General features: G+C 35.9%; 4 protein-coding genes across 4 annotated transcripts; 3 read left to right on the forward strand and 1 right to left on the reverse strand.

The window, feature by feature from the left end:
- Positions 1-2487: 2487 nt before the first annotated feature.
- TRIADDRAFT_59309 (uncharacterized protein) lies at positions 2488-4226 on the forward strand (the record flags this gene model as incomplete). Its single annotated transcript, XM_002115246.1, has 4 exons — positions 2488-2632; positions 2812-2858; positions 3062-3131; positions 4147-4226. 4 exons carry the CDS (start codon positions 2488-2490, stop codon positions 4224-4226), a joined length of 342 nt encoding a protein of 113 aa, XP_002115282.1.
- Positions 4227-6269: 2043 nt separating this feature from the next.
- Positions 6270-12570, forward strand: TRIADDRAFT_59310 (uncharacterized protein; the record flags this gene model as incomplete). Its single annotated transcript, XM_002115247.1, has 23 exons — positions 6270-6377; positions 6957-7041; positions 7577-7704; positions 7837-7971; positions 8065-8130; positions 8274-8318; positions 8417-8526; positions 8669-8768; positions 8849-8906; positions 9044-9117; positions 9238-9804; positions 9880-9928; positions 10030-10300; positions 10377-10419; positions 10500-10539; positions 10640-10743; positions 10834-10872; positions 11046-11117; positions 11218-11266; positions 11376-11447; positions 11523-11687; positions 11765-11878; positions 12521-12570. The coding sequence occupies 23 exons, from the start codon at positions 6270-6272 to the stop codon at positions 12568-12570; spliced, it is 2544 nt and encodes an 847-aa protein (XP_002115283.1).
- A 3200-nt stretch (positions 12571-15770) lies between these two features.
- TRIADDRAFT_29087 (uncharacterized protein) lies at positions 15771-18479 on the forward strand (the record flags this gene model as incomplete). The annotated part of the gene is made up of 9 exons (XM_002115248.1): positions 15771-15866; positions 16439-16533; positions 16650-16779; positions 16882-17031; positions 17206-17329; positions 17408-17526; positions 17944-18004; positions 18074-18147; positions 18330-18479. The coding sequence occupies 9 exons, from the start codon at positions 15771-15773 to the stop codon at positions 18477-18479; spliced, it is 999 nt and encodes a 332-aa protein (XP_002115284.1).
- Positions 18480-19874: 1395 nt separating this feature from the next.
- TRIADDRAFT_50695 (uncharacterized protein) lies at positions 19875-22399 on the reverse strand (the record flags this gene model as incomplete). Its single annotated transcript, XM_002115375.1, has 8 exons — positions 19875-19917; positions 20006-20042; positions 20416-20539; positions 20633-20742; positions 20851-20935; positions 21033-21100; positions 21955-22052; positions 22179-22399. 8 exons carry the CDS (start codon positions 22397-22399, stop codon positions 19875-19877), a joined length of 786 nt encoding a protein of 261 aa, XP_002115411.1.
- Positions 22400-23129: the final 730 nt, after the last annotated feature.

Here is a 23129-nt window from a genome sequence, read left to right on the forward strand (position 1 = left end):
TGCAAACTTCCGTTACCACCTGACTGACTCCACTACGATATCCTAGAGACCCTTGTCGATCAGTTGCATGGATAGTTTTGTATCAGTTATTCGTCATGACTGTATGTACTGGGAAAAGGCTAGAAGAAGTAGAGTCCTATGGCGTCTACAGTCAAGGCAAAAGTGACGGTTCTTGCTGACCGATTCTTTTAGCCTGCGGAAGAAAGACGAGCGCGCAGTACAACGTTTCCAGTTGGGTCGTTTACTATACTGTACTACGTGTGTACACTATAGTACAGGACTCTTTTGGGGGTTTTCCTGCCATTGCGGTAGTAAACTATTAGCCATGCAAAATAGAAAATACTCTTGAAAATAAATAGAAATCACCCATATTATAAATAAATAAATACTCGATTGCTCAATACGCCGGATTGAGACTTGACGGTGATCGTGCTGAACTTTTCTTTTGGAAGTTGTTGTTTTGATATAGTGTAGCTGTCAGTCCAACTGGGCCGCTGCAGTACCTGGACAGTAGAGCGGTACAGTCCATTCTGCTACAGTACAAAGCTAGGGGCCATTCTGTTGACTTTTCTTTTGGAAGTTGTTGTTTTGGTATAGTGTACAGTAGTACTGTATAGTGTAGCAGTCAGTCTAACTGGACCGCTGCAGTACTGTACCTGGACAGTACTGTACTGTAGAGTGCGTCCAGTACAGTCCATTCTGCTACAGTACAAAGCTAGGCCATTCTGTTGACTTTTCTTTCGGAAGTTGTTGTTTTGGTACTGTATATTGTAGTGTAGCAGTCAGTCCAACTGGACCGCTGCAGTACCTGGACAGTAGAGTACTGTACAGTGTACAGTACATTTTGCTACAGTACAAAGCTACACTATTCTGTTGACATTTCTTTCGGAAGTTGTTGTTTTGGTACAGTACAGTGTAGTACAGTACAGTACTGTAGTGTAGCTGTCAGTCCAACTGGACCGATGCAGTGTACTGTACTACATTCTGCTACAGTACAAAGCTACACTATTCTGTTGAATTTTCTTTCGGAAGTTGTACTGTACTGTAGCAGTCAGTCCAACTGGACCGCGGCAGTACCAGGACAGTAGAGTACAGTACGTCCAGTACATTCTGCTACAGTACAAAGCTACGCCATTCTGCTGAATTTTCTTTTGGAAGTTGTTGTTTGAAATACTGTACGTACAGTATAGTGTACTGTAGTAGTCAGTCCAACTGGACCTGGACACTGGACAGTGGACAGTACAGTACTGTACAGTGCGTACAGTACATTCTGCTACAGTACAAAGCTACGCTATTCTGCTCAATTTTCTTTTGGAAGTTGTTGTTTGAAATACTGTACAGTAGTACAGTATAGTGTACTGTAGTAGTCAGTCCAACTGGACCTGGACACTGGACAAGTGGACAGTGGACAGTACAGTACTGTACAGTACTATACTGAGTGCGTACAGTACATTCTGCTACAGTACAAAGCTACGTCATTCTGCTCAATTTTCTTTTGGAAGTTGTTGTTTGAAATACAGTACAGTAGTACAGTACTGTATACTGTAGTGTAGTAGTCAGTCCAACTGGACCTGGCTGGACAGTGGACAGTACAGTACAAAGCTACACTATTCTGTTGACTTTTCTTTCGGAAGTTGTTGTTTTGAAAGTACTGTACAGTGTACAGTACATTCAAGTACGCTAGCGGCTAGCCCCATGGTACCCCAGCCAGCAGATCGGCCGACTGGAGTACGCATGCCCCTTGCCAAGGGTCCATAGTGAGTGAATGTCGGCAACGGCGATCAGTAGAGAGCGTAGAAGCTTGTAGTAAGATTGATATGATGCAGGGTTCTGTTCTTGAGTTGATTGCATTTGTATTTGGACTTGGCAGCGGAGCAAGCAGATCGTCCAGCTGGAGTACGCACGAGCAGTCGTAGCCGGTTCGGCTACAGTACAAAGCGACTCCATCCGTACTGTAGTCTACAGTACGCTGCACGCTAGCCCAGGGTACCCCAGCCAGCCGATCGGCCGACTGGTGTACGCATGCCCCTTGCCAAGGGTCCATAGTGAGTGAATGTCGGCAACGGCGATCAGTAGAGAACGTAGAAGCTTGTAGCAAGATTGATATGATTGCAGGGTTTTGTGCTTGATTTCATTTGTATTGAAATCGGCTTGCACCCGGGACTTGGCACTAGAGCAAGCAGATCGTCCGGCTAGAGTACGCACGAGCAGTCGTAGCCGGTTCGGCTACAGTACAAAGCAACTCCATTCGTACTGTAGTCTACAGTACACTGCACGCTAGCCCAGGGTATCCCAGCCAGCCGATCGGCCGGCTGGAGTACGCATGCCCCTTGCCAAGGGTCCATAGTGAGTGAATGTCGGCATCGGCGATCAGTAGAGAACGTAGAAGCTTGTAGCAAGATTGATATGATTGCAGGGTTTTGTGCTTGATTGCATTTGTATCGAAATCGGGTTGCATTTTGGAGATTTGGACGAAGCACGTCGACTATGGCTGCTGTGGCAAGCGATCACAGCAGCAATGCTAGTAGCGATCGTGATGAAAGAGAGAATGAAGACGATGAGACGCGTACCGGGGATGAAATGGAAGAGCGTTTTCGGGTTGATCGAAGAAAGCTGGAACAGATGTTACAAGGTAGAGAGAGAGAGAGATCATCAAGCCCGTCCTCCTTTTTCATTTTTGACTCGTTGCAATTTGTTTATCATTGTTGATCCAAATTCGTTGCTTGTCGTCTACTTGATTCATTCTTGTTGTCTCCATATCTATCGACAACTGACTTTGCCAATCTTCTTTTTGTGTTAATTGCACTTTAGCTACTGACAATGGTCCGATAGAATCGGGTGAAAAATTCTTCAAAAAGGTAAAAATGAAGATTATTATCTAGCCAACAATGCTCGCCAACACCATAGTCATACTAGACTATCGTCATCGTTGTCATGTATCATCATCAATATAGCCCCCCCCCCCCACCAAAAAAACACTCTCCACTCCACTTGTTTAGCGTATGTTGATCGCTAGTGCAATGCCATCCTTTTCAACATGTCTCCTTTCTCTTCTATTTAGATCATGGAAGATACCTTGACGCATATCACTTGGCCTGCTAAATTAAAAATTGGCGCTAAGTCTAAAAAAGGTAAGTTGTACAAAGAGAAACAACCATTTCAAAATACAATCCCATTGCCCTTCTTCTTGCCAACATGCAATCCCATCGTCAATTCAATACAAGCCTTTTGCCTTTCTTCATACACACCAACTACCAGCACAAATCGTCCAACAATCCAATAACAACTTTACACAAATCAAACTCATGGCCATGTTGTCGGCCATCACAGGACTGCCCATTGGAAAAAAATAACCCATTCAATTGGATAGCCATTCTCCCTTATACTGTCGTATTTTCAGTTGAAAAATCAACAACAACGCTGGCTAGGCGAGTTATTATTTTTTTTTTATTTTTTTTTTTATTTTTGGGGGGGGGGGATTAATGGATGAATGCATCATAATTGGTGGAAGTGGAGTCATTGAATGGATATCAACGCCATTGGAAATACAACATCTCCAGAGTTAATCAATCATCGATCTGCTGGATGATCAACATTGGACTGGGTATTTCTATGTCGATCATGCTTATCCTTTGCTCTGTCTTTTTTCCACCGCGTCGTCCATCATGCCATGGAGTGAGCGATCGATCATCGACGAGAGGATCATGCTCAACTGCATGGATAGTTACTACCACCAAACATGGAGTTTAGTAACCCATAAAAAGACTCATCATGATGATGATCGCGATATCAAGACCGATCGCTGTATGAAACGAAGTCAATGGATCAATGACTTGAAGGCTTAACGTGTTTGATGAAGGATCCACTGAATGAGTTATGATGATGAATAAAACCTTCTATCGATCTCAATGATTAGCTGGTAATCAATGCACTTAAGTCATTTTTCTTTCCCTCCCCCTACCGTGGTAAGGCAATCTTGTCCAGTCGAGTCCAATAGACAACATAGATTGATTGAGAAGGATGGCATGTCAAGCCCATAAAATTCACTTTGACTACTCTATAGTCCATCCAATCCATTCAAGCCCCCCCATTTTCCATCTTACACTAAATTGTAGTCATGACCACATGCATATTATGATCACTTAGCCAACGTTGCTAAGCTTGACTTTGTTACTTGGGTCCATGCATTACAAAACAATCCTTTCCACTGGCCACAGATGGGTTGAGATCATTCATTAAGCCTTTGGGCAATGCCAAAATGATATTGACATCAACTTGGGGCAATGGACCCTTTCAACGACAATTGCTTTTTTTCCACATCAACAACATTCATTCATGCACTGCAGTATGTTGATTCATCACCGATGTAGTTTGTTGCTGTCAAGTAAATTATTAAGTATGAACTTTAAACTTTTTCCAATATTGAACCCACACATTGCACACCTTCTGCACCTTTACCCCCCTATGCCCCCCCCCCCCATACAAGCCATCCTTCTCACGATCTTGCCTTCATTGAAAATCTCCCTCCATGACAGTCATGGTGGAGAAAAAAAAAAATTCAATCCACTTCTTGTTATACAACTGCAACTGTTACGATTGCCTCCAGGCAAATAAAGAGATAAAAAAGCATCAAAATAAATGAAGGGGGGCATACTGGATAGACCATCATTGTTTGGAATCGAGTTGGAATCCATAACCATTGCACTGTATGTCCATGATGACTAGAAAGTAGACTGCACCAATCGACGATAACATTCCACATCGTCCACATTCATGGATTAAAATTTTTTTCCACTTGAAATTGACTACAATAAAGGTAGTGTTGGTTCAACTTGATTCAATTTTTAAACTGTTCAAATGAAAGATCAATTAGTAGGATAGAGGCAAATTGAAATGACTAAAAATGATCCAAGTTAGTTAATCAAAAGAATGGCAGATTATTTTTCATCTTGATTCAATGAAAATGAATTTTTCTATGATTCCAAAAAGCAAACTTGTATCGCGCCCTTCCTTTGATGATTTATATAAATGATACAGTACTTATCCTATTGGAATCGAGAAATGGAGGAGACGTTGAACTTTCTCCATCCACCTTACAATAAAAGGAAAACTACATTGCATTGCTACATACTTGTAATGCAATTGAAATGGATTCGCTCTTACTAAGTCAAAATGACCGCGGTCAATCAATAAACAACCGACTACAGACTCTACTCGTAATTGTATCCCCTAAAAATGACCATTTCCAACATGGACTCCTCTTTCTATGACCATCATGTTGCCATCGAATCAATTCATCACTTGACTACAATTGACATTTTGTGTAGCAATGATGACAGGTTTACAAGTAAAGGAAAATAGTTAAACTGGTGGTCAAATTCTAAATTTCTTTTATTGATAGTATCGACTTGGCTTTACATTGCCATGCTGCAGTGCGGGGTCTTGTCTTACTCTTTTCTACTCTAGCATGTCCAATTATTACTCTAGTCTGGAGGACCCTTTCTTCCATGCTGATACAATGTGTAATGTCTACAATAGCATAGTCAAATAGAATGACATACGTTAAATTATGTTACCCTATTGGAAGTATTGAAAATAGTCATACTAGATTGGCTATACTATCGCTCATGTCTATATCTATCCAATATGCCTAGTGAAGACGAATCATGCATTTATTTACAACCCTATTGCAATCTTCCAACCTACGATGACACTAAAATGACTTCATTAAAATCGTTCCAACACTTGCCGTGTCGTCGTAGTACTGTCCACATTTTATTGCTCTCTCTCTCTCTCTCTCTCTCTCTCTTCATACTATCAATCCATAGTATCAATACATTTAGCAATATGGACAACATCAATAATAGCCAATACACTCCTTTTATTGTAGACAATTATGGGCAATCTTGCCGTGAAAACAGTTTTTACTATTGACTTTTACAGTGTACAACTGGATAGAAAAGATTTTAAAGAATGACAAATACAACTGGCTTAGTTGGACGGATTGAAATGTAGTCATGCTATTAAGATAGATATGGCTCCCTTTCTACTGTAGAATAAAACTTCATTTAAAAAATACACATGTCTAAAAAAAGAATTCAATAGCAACAGTATCGTTGAGTTCAATTTCAATGTGTTCTTGTCGCCAAGATAACTTGGACTCTTTATTTTAACATATATCTATATGTATATATATATATAGGAATACAAATGTTAAGCTTGATCATAACCACTACTCGAACTGATTGCATTTTTACACTCTTTTACTAATGGATGTGGTAATCAATATATTTTTAGATCCTCATATTCGAGTTATTGGTAAACCTGAAAACGTTCAATTAGCCAAGGAAAAAATCATGGCAATACTAGACACCAAAGTAAGCATTCTAAAGAACATAATAAACCATCCTTAGAAAGGAAAAAATCAGTGATCACTATACGTATACAGTTACAAAATGGTATTGTCAATATTTTTTCTAGTTCCGGAATAACCATTGCTTACAATAGTTACAATAGAGGAAAACTATTCTTGATTTGTAGTGGTTCTGGTTAAGTTTTTATACCGCGATTATCACATATCAATCGATAGCTGTCTCTGTAGCACATAAAGTTCGATAGATTGCAACTACTCACAATCGAATATCGACAAAGAATAATCCATCTCAATGTAGCGGTAGATTAAAGTATGTCTAGTTAGTTTGAATCAGCAACTGCCTTATTAGTGTATACTTAGAAGGGCTATGTTGACTATGCTCCAACTACTTGATGAAGAATACATACCGATCATTTTCAATACACTATACCCAAGAGACTATTTAAGTAAATAATTCGCAAATCCAACTCTTCTACAAATAGTTATCATGTTGGTTATCGTTAATCTTAAGATTATAAATTAGTTGTAGTATATTCTCTTTAAAATCAATCATTTAATTATTTTTATCAATTTCACTTGATAGTCCAATCGAGTAACTTTGAAAATGGATGTTTCACATACGGATCATTCTCACGTTATTGGTAAAGGTGGCCAAAACATTAAAAAAGGTTTGACATCATCACAACGATTCCATTTTATATGATAAGCATGAAAAAATTTTCTCCCTATTTTTGCATACGAGTATTACTATCGAAATGGGGTTGCATTGAAGGATTCCCATTCGACAGTAATTTCCTTTGCGTTACTCGTATATTTTACTTTAGTTTACATTAAGCTTCAAAATTCTACTTCACTATATCCTGCATAGTATAAACTAGTAGACAAAGCGATATACTATTTCTACTTTACACTTGATTAAGGTGATTAGTGCCTAGAAGTAAACGATTGACTATTAATTTACCAATACGTTATTCTTCTATCTTTGGTAACGATAAAATATTGCCTTATTGAAAGTCATGATGATGATTCCAGTATTATTAGTGTTCTATCGTTGCCATGCTAGATGCAAACGATGATATTTGTGATATCCGTTTAACTTGCTTTTTGAATTTTCATGAGATAATTGAAAATTAGCCTTAAATTTACTAATGGACTGTTATTATTTTTCTCTCGTAACACAATTCTCCCCTATGCTTGATACAGTGATGCAAGAAACAGGTTGTCATATCCACTTTCCGGATTCTAATCGAGGCTCGCAAGGAGAGAAAAGTAATCAAGTTTCAATTGCTGGTCAACCTATTGGTGTTGAATCAGCTCGTGCACAAATAAGAGTAAGTTACATAGCACAGCGCATAACGATATCATTGCAATATACACGGATGCCATTCTCATCGATCGACAGCAAATGCAATTTCAATAAAATCATCCATGTGAAACGATTGGTACTCCTTATTGATTTTTAGGAATTATTACCGCTAGTATTGGCTTTTGAGGTTCACACTGGTGCTCAACAGAGTGGACGTAGCTTATCTGATCAATTTTCATCCTTAATACAACAACTGATAGAGAAATTTAATGTAACGATAACTTTCAAGCAGGTTAGCAATCACTTTCGTATTAAATAATTGGCAGTGCAATGACAATCTTGTTATGTTGCCACTAATCTCTAATGCGCTTGCTATCATTTCTAGAAACCAAGACTAATGGCTACGACAGTTTTAGTGAGAGGCTCTCAAAACAATTCTACTGCCGTTAAAGTAAAATTTCTTACATTGCTCTTACTTTATGTTGTTAAAATTATATATTAGGAAATTGTTTGTGAAGAATACTTATTGCTTCAGCAAATAGGCTATTCTATAAATCAATTAAATGTTAATTACGATTTTTTTTCGCGTTGTAGGAGGCTACTGCTACCTTAATTGAGGCATTATGTGGAAGTGTGGTTGTAAGTGATAACAATAGTCCTAGTACAGTATATTGTAATTTGATTAATCAAGTGTGATCGTTCTATCATCCTTAAAACTATACTATACTGCTCTATAGAGCATGATCCCAGTCAGTGTTCAACTCGATATTGCTCCACAGCATCATACTTTTATTATTGGTCGTGGCGGCTCAAATATTAAAAATATTATGCACCGAACTGGTTCTAGGTAAGTTATTATTTAGCCCCAATGTAGCTTTTGTTATGCTATCAAAATAGGTCTAATATTAAATAATGCGAGATAATTAGCCTTTTATTGTGTAATAAGAGCTTTATGGTTGTTACTGAATCACATTTTTTCTTGATTTTAGTATTCATTTTCCTGACACCAACGCTGCACCATCGAAAAGAAGTACCGTCTATATAACTGGAGAAATCGAAGCCGTTTGCAGAGCTCGTGAACAACTTATGGTAGATATAATTTCTAATCATTGTCTATTGCCTTTTTGGTATGAGTTTAGAAATGATAATGAATACTTCTCTATGCTTAGGGCTGTTTACCATTAGTCTTAATGTTTGACATGAAAGAAGATATCGATACTGATCAAGGTAATATTCCTAAGAAATAGAATCAGTTTCAAAGGTCATTGTTGCACTATACTGCTTGTTTAAGAACCATCGTGTAACAGGATAGAAATTCGTAAGCGTAGATTATTCTATAATAATTAAGGAACATTTATTTTTAGGTTTAAGCAACTATCTAATGGAAACTCTGGATGTTTACATAAACATCAAACCTAAGCCTAAGCAACCTAGCAAGGTAAAAATAATTCAATTTCAAATAAATGTTACACTACACTAGTAAAGTTAACCTATTTAGGAGTGTGCAGTACAGTAATATCCTATTTATTTAATGCTTAACTGGTGAACATTTTCATAGTCTGCTATAGTAAAAAGTGTAGAAAAGAACGCGTACAATATGTACAGGGCGCGTGTTCAACTTCTTGGTATCGATCCACAGCAAAATCCCAGTCAGTTACCGCCACCTCCGATCAGTATATCAGAAAATGTCGATAATAACCAACGTAATGGTGCAAATTATTCCAAAAGGCAAACACCTAGAGCATCAAATTATAATAATAGTGGTGTTTCATCAACCAATTCCTATAACAGTAATGGCTTGCGTGGTGTACAAAGTCCTATACCGAGTCCTGGTAGTCATAGTTCTGGTTCTGCTAGTCCTATTAATTCTCCGTGGTTCCTTGGGGCGTCACCATCAACTTCACCAGGATATCCGATGTCTCCTCAAAATTACGACATGATGGAAAATAGCCCTTCAACAATCCCTGAAAGGCGTAATCCAATGACTGCATTTCCATATCCTCCTAATTCAGGAAATACTCCTCATATGCCTCATATGCCACCTGGTCTAAGTCCTCTTAACAATCAAATAAGATCACAAAGTCCGATGCTCACCGCTAAAGATAGCACCACAATCACATTTAGAGTACGTATGCACTGAGATATAAATTTTACTTGTAGTTTCGTCTCATTCAATGACGTTATCCTTTTACTTTTTTAGCCAAATGATTATAGAAATAAAGGAGATTTAACCACAAAGGGCAAAAAAGGTACAATTCTTTCGTATAAGTATTTTGTTTATATAAAATTCTAAGATATACCGAATTCTACTCAATGAATTAATTACAATTTTTGTTACTGTTGTGCAAAGATTATGTCAAAAAGGCTGTTAATGTATCCTTCAATAATAAGACGAGGAACATAGCTAACGATAGCGATTGTAACGTTGGATCTTTACTTCCCAAAGAGGAAGGAAATAGAGACACGCGATCGTTTAGTGCTTCCTCTGGTGAAAATGATAGCTTTACCGGTAGATCAAACACTGGTATACTTTCTGGCATCAATTCTTCACCTTTGCGCTCTTCAAGCTCTTCACCAGATGATGTTGATTACGTAGACAGTCCTCGATCATCGGGAACTATGTAGGGCATTATATATTTATTTATTTATTTAAATACTATTCTATCATTATTTAACAACTTTACTTTATGGCTATAGCGGTGATCATCGGAATATGCCTAATAATACCATGCAATCACACGTAAGTGGCGCGTTATGAATTTATATAGATATTGCTCTGTTTTGCTGAGATGAATCATCGTAAATATCTATCACTTTTAGGAATTGGATTATGAAAGAAAAAAGTACTTAGCCTCTCTGGGTAAGATTATTATTCGACTCTGTAATTAGACTGTAATTTCGATAATGATTATTAACTAGAACTATGGTCATTCAATATTTGAATACTTGGTACATTGCAGCGATGCAAACTGAAGTTGTTCCATCGAAAGTACGGACGCCGACGTATTCATGGATCGGTTATGGTTTCTCAAAATCGGTACCAGGCTCAATGTTGAAAAAAATGGTACAAGGACAAATAGCTAATAGATTAAGAAATTTATCTATCATATTAACCAAAGTATAATTAAATTTTTTTTACAATGATATCATAAAGATGGAAGAAATGAATGCTCCAAATGCTAAGCCGCAAAAGGTAACTACATTGTAGTTGTTTATTATTAATATGAATAGTTGTCATTTCTATATACTATATTTATGCTTGAATGAAAATTAATTTAAATACCTTAGTGTACCTTTGCCATGCGCTCAGATTGCACTTGTATTATCTTTAAAATAAATTTCTCTAATATTTATGTGATTTTTTAGCCAATTCTCCCAAGCAATACCATTAATTTATCATCCACTTTACCTAATAGCCAGCTAATGCAACAACAGAATGTTAGTATTGTAATATCTGTTGTAAAAATTTTAATTCATTAAGCTTAACACTTGCAAGTTTTTCTGTATTGCTAATACCCACTTACTGAAACATTTACAGACCAATAACATTTGGTCCAACGACTTAAGTTCTACTAGAGATAAGCAAGGTACAATAAACGCATTATTTACAAATTTGCTCTTATTTAAGGCGTAATACTGTTTTTACATTTTACGGGTTGATATCTAATGCGTGTCTATTTACAATTTACATCATAGATTTTAGTACGATGAGTGGCACAACATGTGACGTAACTGATTCCGATAAGCAGAGCTATGCTGGTTCTGAAGGTATGAACTAATATTACATATTAAAAATAAAATGGTTAAATCAGTAAGGTAAATCTGCATTTATATACTGTTTAGATTTAACAAAGTTATTTAAAAAGTTGGGTCTGGAGAAATACGTCAACGTATTCTTACAACAAGAGGTTGACTTGCAAACATTTAGTACACTGACAGATGCCGACTTGAAGGAGTTAGGTATTACAACTTTTGGTGCTCGTAGAAAAATGGTGACAGCAATATCAGGTACAACAAAGTAGGAATAGTAAAAAGATGTTTTATCAGTGCGTAAAATTCTAATTTAAACTATTCCCAAATGATAGATATCCGAAAACAGAATCAGCAAAAGGTATCGTTAGAATTGGCTACAGACAGCGGCAAGAATGGAACGTCATCATCTTATATGAACGATGTTTCCGCTAGTCTTGCAGGTTCAGGTAGATATCGTCATGATTCAAATCTATCTAATCCAGGATCACTGTGGTAGCACCGTTATGCAAAGTGTATGCAAAGCTTTCAAACTCTATTGTTATCATTGGACATGTATCAACAAAATGCATTCATTACTGGTCTTACATCCCAACTCGTAAAGCTTATACTTACTGCTAGGATAGTAAGATATATTAACATGCTAAACTCAGCTTTATTTAAGAAGCTTTTTTGTCTTTTAATTTTGCTGACCGGCTTAAGGCCTTGATTAATCTTTAAGTGCTTAATGCTAGTAATTAATTATTAGTTTCTTTCGGATTTTGACTTTTACAAGACATGCGAATGTGCTCTAGTGTGTTCGCTTTGACATTAATCATCCACAAGTCTGACATCCATTGACCCATGCAGTCGATTATCATGAATGATAGTATTTGTACTTCTTTTTCGTTAGTTTTGATATTGTTGAGACGAAGTAAATTGGAGACCGTCTTCATTGACAGTAATTCCTTTGCTGTATAATTAAGCTCCCGACTAATTGATAATTTAAGCTGCTCTGATGTGCGAAAATGGGTTTATTACAATGTAGTCTTAGTTATTCCTATCTAGTTCAGACGTTATTAACTCCATAATCGAAATTTGTTTTTTGTTAGTTGGTTATGATGATATCGGAGGACGTTTACAACCTCATTATCCAATATAATAGAAATTACTGCATAGTGAATCTATAAGTATTTTCTTTTCGGCTCCGTTATCAATCAGAAACTGTTCGATTGGTATTGTGTCATTTTTTCCAAGTTATTTGTACAAGGACGACTGTGCGCTTCTATTCTAGTGTTGTTTTGTCTTGCGTGCAATGCTAGTAGCTTAAGTGTTATTTAACATTGCTACACGTAGTGCTCTGTCAATTTACAATAATGATTAATCATTTATCTATATTAAATAAGCAGCTTTTTGTTTTACAAGAAATAGTAGAATTGCGTTATCTTACTTTGTTACTGAAGCAGTGATACTGTATCATCAAATTGTTTTTATGTTTTTATTTGACCAAATTCGAAAACCAGTATAATGTTTAATGATATCTACGTACAAAACGTTGCTACTACAACCAACTTGCTAATTGACCATTTTGCTGAAGCTGATTTTCCGCGTCGATAGCAAATATAAATATCAACGATGTATTGATTTTGCATTTAATAAGCAATAACGTATAAATTGTGAGCACCATCAATGTCGATGTATTTACGTATTAATGGACTATTCCGAATATGGATAAAAGCTATAGTAGTTGTGCAACTACTATTACTATTACATAATTGGTTAAATTGAATTGCAAAATATCTACCAGGCCGAAAGATATATATAACCTCTGAATATACATACAAGTATATGATGCTATTTAGTCTCTATGACATCAATATTATTATTATCATTATGATACCATCATATAATTTTTTTTGTATAGTCTGCTCATCAGGTTGTTATAATTATGTAAGTAACTTGCCATCGCTATCATGGCAAGGAAAATATATATGTTATTGTTTTATGACAATGTGTAATAATAATAATTATAATAATAGTAATAAGAATGATTGCCTTCTTTTGACAATAATTATATATTAACGTTATTCTTACCACTATTATTCCTCTTGGAGAAAAAATTTGACAGTAATAACTGCTGATTTATCACTCTTTATTATTAATTAATTATCATAGCTTTTACCCTATGTATCTGTATAATTCATGTATGACTTACAAATTTTGGAGAGAAAATTTTCCTATTTGAATCGTTTACAAGCTTTATCATCGAGCGAGCTCTTGTCAACAACATTATCATTGGATTCATTTTCTAATTTAATTTGGATCATTCCGTGCAATCCATGACGACATTGATACTCAATAAGCAATTGTAACATCCTCATCGGTGCTACGATGATCGCGTAGTGCAACAAAGTATCATCACTCTAGGAGAACTTGAAAATGTATGGAATGCGTATATCTATATATTTATTATAATTTCCAGTTGTTTAGTCATGATTGATTTATGTGTATACTGGTTGAAGTGTTTTAAAGAAACAAGCGATGCCAATCTGATTTATGCTGTATGATGGTTGGTAACAGCTTTGTGATTTAACTGCTTTATGAGAAGATGTAAACGATTTCTCGTCGTAGATGCATTCGCATTATGTACAGGAAATTATTATAGATCAATTTTGGGGGATTGTAATCGCTTTGATGTAATGCCACACTACAGTATTAAGTTTCACCTTTTAATCCTTCATAAGACATCATGATAACGATAATAACAATTAAATTTAAACTCTTTTACTCTTTACTTGACTGGTGACAACAAAACTGTGTGTTTGATATGCTGTATTTTTTCCAGTCTATAATTTATTGACTAGCTGAATATTGCAAAGCTAGTAGAATGATATATCAAAAGAAAATAACATCAATCAATTACTGATACTGTAATTATGATATTCCCTTAACCTGCTTTTCACGGTTGTAATTTACTGTCTTACAATTTGTTATTGCTTTGAATTTTGTGCAGTACAATAATAAAATTAAATTTTATGAATGATTTTAGCTTCATTACTGCGAGAGCACTTGAAGAGTATTGCTATTCTTATGATATTGATTGATCCACTTTTCAAGTATTCGAAGTGATCTACTGCATCGCAGTAGTCCAATTCTTATCTCTTAAGTCAAGAAATAGCCAGATCACGTCTATGCTACTCTGTTTTTAGCCCTTTCATAAGTGATTTTAATCGATTCCACATGGGAACTACTATGTAGATGTAGCATGGTAGGATTGTTCATTCCTGTACGATTGTTGACTGAGAATAAATAAATTACAGTATCATCGCTGATATATGGAAATATATGGATCGATTCAGAAAATGCTTTCAATACCCTCTAGAAGCAATAATAATGCCTTCCTTATGGTTATTTCGGTTGGGAATGTGGTTCAAACAGTCAAGGGCATAAATTATCCGTTGTTAAAACGACAAGTTGTAACGATAGATCCCAGTTCAGCAGCTATTTTTAGCTATAGTGAAGTAAATAGTCAAGAGAGTTCTCTTCGAGCTATTTCTGGTTGCCATTATACGTTTATAGAAGTTCATGGTGTTGTCCTATTTCCTAGAAGCAAAACTATGCTGTAGTAAGTTAGTATCCAACGCAAGAGGAGACATACAGCCCGTATAAGGATCCAGACAGATATCATCCATGTCCATGTGATGTCTTATGATACGGTAGGATATCACCAAGAAAGAGCTATACCTTATGAAATATACATATATCAAGAATGATCTTACAAGTATGGAGAGCATAAGGTAGGCTAAGACTATTGTACAATTAGATAATGTCGATTTCTTGGCAAGTGCCCTAAAACAGGAAGCGAATGCTTATTGTACAGTACGTGGATGTCTTATAAATCACTTTTAAATCGATTGCTAATTGAACACCCCTGCTAAATATCCTTCTTGGATTACTGTCATAGGCCTGAGTGAATATTATTCTATCCATTTTGTTTGCAAAAACGCTCTATCGTATGCTATGCAGCCTGTAATAATATGATAGAAGTAAAATCAGCAAACACATTTATTGGTGTATTTGCATTTCGTGGACGTCTGTCTGTACGTCGAAAATGAGAAGGTTTTCATGGAATTTTCTGCTTCTTGAACACTACTTCATTCGAGATTCTGTACCCGTATAACGTTGCTCTGCTTAAGTTCAAAGCAGCAATCTACCGTACTGTACTTAAGGATTTCAAATTGTAGTATACTGTAATTATATACTGTCAGCAACTGGATAAATGAACAGTTGAACAAGATTAAAAGCATTTACCGATTGACTGTGAGCCCTTGATCTTCCAACAAGAAAGCAATCTCAGCAAAAATGGTGGTCAATGTTAGACAATCTGCAGAGCTAGTATGTAAGCTTGCAAAACATGTTCAAATCAAGCAAGATGGTATCAAACAAGTCGCTAACATGGTATGTCTTCTTCATTCTATTATGACACTTCGATAGCCTTCTTACCAATAGTAGCTTAGTAACTAAGCAAAGATGCACAATTTACTGTACTAGTCATTACTAACAGTAGCTAAAACTCGGCAAAGATAGGCAATTGACTGCCATCATGCACCAGTTATGACTTATTAGAACTCAGCTCGGCAAAGATACAACATAGACTGCACTAGTTATTGCCAACTGTAGCCTATTAATTCGGTAAAGGTATAACATTAACTGTACTCCAGTAGTTGTTGCCTACGGTAGCTTAACTAGGCAAAGACAGAATTGACTGCACTAGTTGTTACCTACTGTAGCTTAGCTCGGCAAAGATATAAAATTAACTGCACTAGTTGTCATCGATTGAACTAGACTAAACCATAGCAGCTATGCTTAACTATGCAAAGATAAAGAATCTCCTTCTTAACCAAAACTCCATACAAATCCTATTAGACAATGACAAAAAATTTTCCACTTATTACCAACTGTAATTTAAGGAAACATAGATACAGAATTGATTTCAAGTGCCCAATGCTTTCGTTTTTAAATGATGATAGATTGTGAAAGCACTGCAATCAAATTCCTACAGTATACAGTCTTGGAAACAGCATGATCTCCATCCTAAAGATATGAACGAAGCAACATTAAATTGGTAAAGCTTAGCAAAGCACTCTACCACATTTCTACCATCAACATTCGAATTATAATTACAATACTAGCGTAATAGCAGCATAATATCTTGGTGATTGATTTTCTCCTTGCCTATAGGATACTCGTCCTGGATACGCTAAACTTTTCCTTTTGGACAGAAAATCCACAGAAATTTGTCATCCGATATAAAGAAAAAAATTATACTGGGTATTGGTCGCTTGTTGCTGCTATCAATAGAGCACTCGATGTAAGATTGTGAACTGATTGATGCATGCTGTATAACGAAGCTCCGTGTTAGCTTGCTTGAATAACTTTTACTTTTTCCCTCGATATTACGTATGTTTTCAAGGAAGGAATACCATTGACTACACCACAATTTTATGCCGATATTACCACACAGCAATTTGAAACTATATTTAGATCTGAAACAGATACTAGAATTCCTCTGGTTGAAGCCAGAGTTAAAAATCTTCGTGAAGTTGGTCGAAAAGTGATTGAGGTAATGAACAATGAACAATTCATTATTACTTACTCTATATACAGTATATGCAAACGTAGCTATTTATGTGGTATATTTCTGATTTGAGAATTAACACTGTACAGTATTAGAGAGGAATGGAGTCATCGCTTTTTATTGATAATTGTTTATTCATGGCTTAATATATATATATAGAAATTCGATGGCTCCTTCGTTAACTGTATAAAGCAGTGCAATCAATCTGCGGAAAAACTACTAGAAAGCATTACCTCAACCTTCGATTGTTTTAATGATGTATCCACCTTTCATGACATTCAAGGTTAGAATTGAATGATCATTTTTTATGTGTATGTACATCAACTAATGTGTAACTTGGAATGATTTCTTATTTCGGTAGTTGGATTTTATAAGCGAGCTCAAATACTCATTGCAGATATTTGGGCTTGCTTTGAGGGACAAGGATTTGGTTACTTTCAAGATATCGAGTACATTACCATGTTTGCTGATTATAGGTACGTTGCCACTTAGTACTTCCAACTTAGTTGATGGATACATATTATTTGGATTCTATCTTCATAGGTACGCTGCCACTTAGTACTTCCAACTTAGTTTATTGATTCATATTATTTAGATTCTATCTTTATTTGCAGATTATAAGTATGTTACCACTTAGTACTTCCAAATTAGTTTATTTATACATATTGAGATTGTATCTTCACTTAAGTAGGGTGTTGTTAATAGCTATTACTATCCAATTACTATGCCTACCAGCTAATTCATTGCATTATCATACATCTATATCTTTTTTCTTATTGCGATTGCCTTGTTTTCGAAGAATTCCACAGGTTAGCTCACGCCAATTGATTATAAATATTTGGTAAATAATTGATAATTAAAAATTGGACCTTTGGATAATAATTGAATTACTCTTAGGTTTTGGCTTTTATGAATGTCCTAACATACTCTGATTCATTGATGCAGCATCTGAAAGACGGTAACTTTGTGTAGTAATGGTATACTTTAGTAAAAATAGCACTTGATTAACTTTGCGCTTTACGTAAAGGAACCGAAATTAAGGCAGGAGATGTTATGGAGTTAGAAATTCGAGGATCATCTATTTGGGCGGTAGAGGTAAGTGTATAGCCTAATTTCTAGAAGTGCAATAACTGGAAAAGAATGATGACCTAAACAAATTTGAACTAGATTATCATTTATCATTTTTAGACTGTATTATAAGTTATAACTATCAAATCCAATCTTACATAAAGCTAAGACGTACTTGTTTTAATGATTTTTAGCTAATTTATAGAGAAATCAAGTCTCAAATACAAGCCAATGAAGATTTACGACAGCGTGATTTAATAGTTAATTCTATCATCATTGATTTTTATCTATGGGATTATTGTAAAGAATATCGATCAGAAATAGATGTTATCCCAATGCATAAAACACGTACTATTTTCTATTAAGTACAATATTATTACGATTTTCACTGCAGAACGATAGGATAATGCTAAACATCTATGCCAAGTGGAAATAAAAGTTAATTTTTAAACAATATCCAACTCTGAAAGTTTGCGCTATCTCGATCAATGACATAATGGGGATACAGTGGTTTACCATAACATTAATACTGTATTACATAATTATATCTGAACTACAGTAAATAATTGTTTTTTTAATAACTAATCTATGGATTGCGCAAGAATTCATGACATGCTTAAAACGATGTTATATCATTGCTTTCTGACTAAATGTTTGCCTTTTTCTATGATGTATAAGACTGTGCTATAATTTATGATCCCCGCACTTTTGTTAGGCTTGAATTTGTGCCATATTCGTAGTTTTTATAAGGCTAAGATCGGCAAGTAATGTAACTTAGCCAATAATTCCGCTCTGAAAACTATGATCTAGTAGCTGCATTACTAGATGATATGATTGCGGGCGATCAAGTCATTTTCTTTGTGTTGCATCAGAAGCGAAGTTGTAATTCAACTTATTCAAAATTGAAGTTAGATGAAAAACTGCATGACGGAAATGGTCAAAGTGAATATTATAGCGTTATTGTGACACTTTTGTAGTAATTTCTATAGACATTACTGTTTCTTCCATAATGATACACTATCAAATTGTATATACAATTGCACAATCAGATAAAAATTATATCCTTAGATAGCTAACCTAGTTTAACATTAATAACGATAAAACATGGGTAGCTAATACTAGTGATGGCTCACGTCCCTTTAACTGTATCAAATTTTCAGTCTACGATAACGGAAATAAAATCATTACAATCCTTGTGCTACGGCTATACGATGATTCAAGCTTTATTGCTTTTTCTTTCCATACAACATAAATCATATCATCAGATGGCTAAAATATAACATACTCCTTTTATTGTAGTCAATTAAACGTAATCTTGCCGTTAGTGTAGTTTTCGCTATTGATTATACAGTATAACTTAATATTGAAGTCTGTCAACAATGACGGTACGTCATTATGTTATGAAAGACTTTGCTACAGATGGTGGAACTACGCTGATAATACTAACCATATTGATACTTATTTTTATGAACAAAATGATTACTGTATCATTATTAACATCTGGCTAGACTACAGCCTATTAATTAAAGCCCTAAGTTTGCAATCATGCCTACTACAACATAATCATCAATGTTGTTATAAATATCTAACAACTAAAATAAATCGATGTAACAAGATACAGTAACTTCATATAATCAATTGAGTCAATAACTATGGTAATGCCATTAATATTAACTACATTAATTTAGCCCAAATGTCGTTGATTTACGGTAGTAAGTTATTCGTTATAATGATCTACGATATTTCTTTGTGTTGACGACTTAATTCTCCTCTTCTTCTTCAATTTTTGGAGCCAGGTAATATCTACCATAAAAAGCGATTTCTAGTTTAGTAAACAATCAAGGTGAATAACTTCTGTACCATTATTGTAAAAATGATCGCTATTAATAACCTTATATAGCCGATGTCATCAACACGATATTCCACAGCTGTAACAATGTGAATCATAATTTTATTAGTAAGTAATACGGTGTAACAGGTGTAGGAATAATTATTGATGATGCAGTTTCCCTTAACCATGATTACTAGTAGTCTATACCTCAACTCAGGGATTTACTGTCTAAAAATACAACACTTGATAGATTGACTGCTAGTGTAAACTGATGGATAAAATGAATAATCATAGGTATATCAAAGTGTGGTCTTTTTCTAACCGTACAGCATTATCTATCACTTATAAGGTTACGATTTGGTGATGACCTGAATTGTCTCTATGGCGTTATCAAAGTGCTCTCGTTTACCTCAAGTAATAACACAATCCTGTATTACTTTCGGTACAAATGAAAATATAGTTTAACTCACCCACTGGATTCTTTGCAGAGACTGATAGGGTAACTGTTGAAGCCAAAGGTGTCGCTTTAGTAAAGAAGGTCAAATACCGAAGAGCAAATGTTAAGGACACTGGATCATTTAATTCGATTGAAACCTAGCAGCAGAAAGGCAAGCAATATTAAGGTTGATACTTTCAAACGTTACCACGATTAAGAAAATTAGACATATCGGTGACTGTAAATCTTACTTGTCCATCCTCCTTGTCAATGACAGCATTTTGCTTCAAAGCAATTTTACCAATACCAGTGTCTCCTTGGGCGGAAAACTGGACGCCATCTTTATTGCAAGTAATTTTAACTGATAAAAACACAACATCATGTTGTTCATTAATAAGCAGTTAAAAACGCTCATAACTTTACAAGATTAAAACCTATCGGCCATTCTAATTGGGCAAATTTTATCTACCTGAATCGCCAATATTAGATAGATCGCGGCAGATTCTTTGAAATTCCGAAGCTGGCATACTTATGATAGCATCATATTCAGTATCCTAGGTAACCAAAATTGAACTGATTATTGTTCATACTGAACAGTATATAAAATCATGAAATGGTTGATTGATGATGATTAGCAGGTATTCTACTTACGGGAATGCCTAAATGTTCACTATCAATATCCATCAATTTCATTTCGTAGTCGCAGACTTTTTCTTGATCTGTAAATTACATTGCACAATTTATGAGCAAGGCACAGTGCATATATATATATATATTACATATGAATGGGAATACAAGGGACTAATGTCATCCATTTTTATCGCTTGGCAATGTGTGTTCTGTCTAGTATCTACGATAGGATAGTAGACACAAGAATCGATTACGCACTATCACTAGCCAAGTGCTGACCCGATGCTGTCTATCAATCTATTTCGGTTGCATTTCTTTTTAATCTACACTGTACATGTAATCTTAGCATCGATTGAGTCCAAGTGTTACAGGACCTTTGACTCAGGTGATTTAACTTATTTCAGTTAAAAGCTAGACCTTGTTTACTGTTGTAGACGAAATGATTGTAGATCACTAACAAACACGATGGTAGGTATCCGATGTCCGTAGTACAGAAATCTGGCTACACATTCGAGTACGGTATGTTTATCCAACATCGAAGGTGATGATTGAGAAGAAAAACAAGCCCACTGATGGATTGATTACCTACTCTAGACTTTTCTATGGAGAGATTATGGAATGTTACTCCTTGAACAACAACATACTATAGTTGACTGGTTATTGGATACCACTACCGTCCAATCGATCAACAGATTACTACTGTGTATTAGCATGAACCATATGATCTATGTTGCCATTATCGACTGTTGTACTGATGAGGTGAGATCGGCAGTAAAAATAAGTTAAGTTAAGGAAATTTAGAATGATGCTTTGCCTGTTGTACTAGAGTTGCACACAGGTTTAGTCCGCGTGGTCACGCATCAGCCCGATCAAAGTCGGCTTGTATAGACATGATGGAAGCGATTGCTCTATTGATCAAAATGTAACATAGACTGATACTTACTTGGACTCTCAAAGACAAATGTTACATTATCAGGATGATCTTCTGAACGAATGGTGATGACATCATCATTGCTAGCGCATTTCATTATCTTGGCCATACTAGTGGAAGGAGAAGTAGAAGAGGAAGAAAAGTGAGAAACTATTTAAGCCTTGCTGCTCTGCAGCCTATCTCGTCAATTCAATGGATGAAATTACATTGAAAGTGGACATGCAAGACCGGCTTACCTTTCCATGTTAATACCCAAGGAAATATTCCTATCACAACGATAAGGATCAAAGCCATCACTACGTAGTAGCAACGATACTAAACTAACATGGCTTGTATCCATGGCTTGTAAACTGATCCCCGTGCCTGTACAATCCCAATTGGCTTCTTTGACCAAATCTTTAATCGCTTCCATGAATTTTTTCATTAAACTTCCTTGAACTAATCGTGCTTCAAACATGGTCTATTCAACGTTTTGCGTCCTCTCAACCCAATCAATCAATCAATCAATTAAAATAAGCAGAGACAAGAGTAAAGTAGTGAAGATTCAAGGAAAATATCCACCAGCAATGAGCCAAAAAGAAGGCCAACCAGTTTAGTAAAATGGCAAAATGGCGTCTCTCGATGCAAGCGGGGAGCTCAACTCAAGTGGCGATCGTGAGTCAATGCGATTGACGTGTGAGCAAGTGACGACGTGTGCTGACACTCCAGTAGTCGTACTGTGTCAACCGACGCGTTGCCTTGTGTCAGGGGTCTACAATCTACAGTATAGGACGATGTTGATCAGGCGGTGTAAGCATTGAAGACATGGACTGTAAAAGTATGATGTAAATACGCTGATGGAGCATTTTCCGCGGACATGATCATGCTATACTGAAGGATAGTATGAAGAGGACTGGATTGTACACCACCTAGTGTCCAGTATGCGTTAGAAAAAAACTACCTCATCTCACCCGCGCCAGAATTTTAGCGGGAAGGCCAAGGCGCGTGATTGGTCAAATCATGACTTTGACAAAGACATGGGTACTCCCCTTGAAATAGCGCGGTGGTGACACGGACATCTGACAGACAGACTATACAGGTCCTGTACAGTGTACAGTGTACACTGTACAGTATTGGTCAAAGTGTCGCCAGCATGTTACAAGTGGATTACAGTACTGTACCTAAGCGACTGAATGAAAAATTTCTAG

Source organism: Trichoplax adhaerens, genomic scaffold, assembly GCF_000150275.1.
Source record: "Trichoplax adhaerens TRIADscaffold_10 genomic scaffold, whole genome shotgun sequence".
Lineage (NCBI taxonomy): Eukaryota > Metazoa > Placozoa > Uniplacotomia > Trichoplacea > Trichoplacidae > Trichoplax > Trichoplax adhaerens.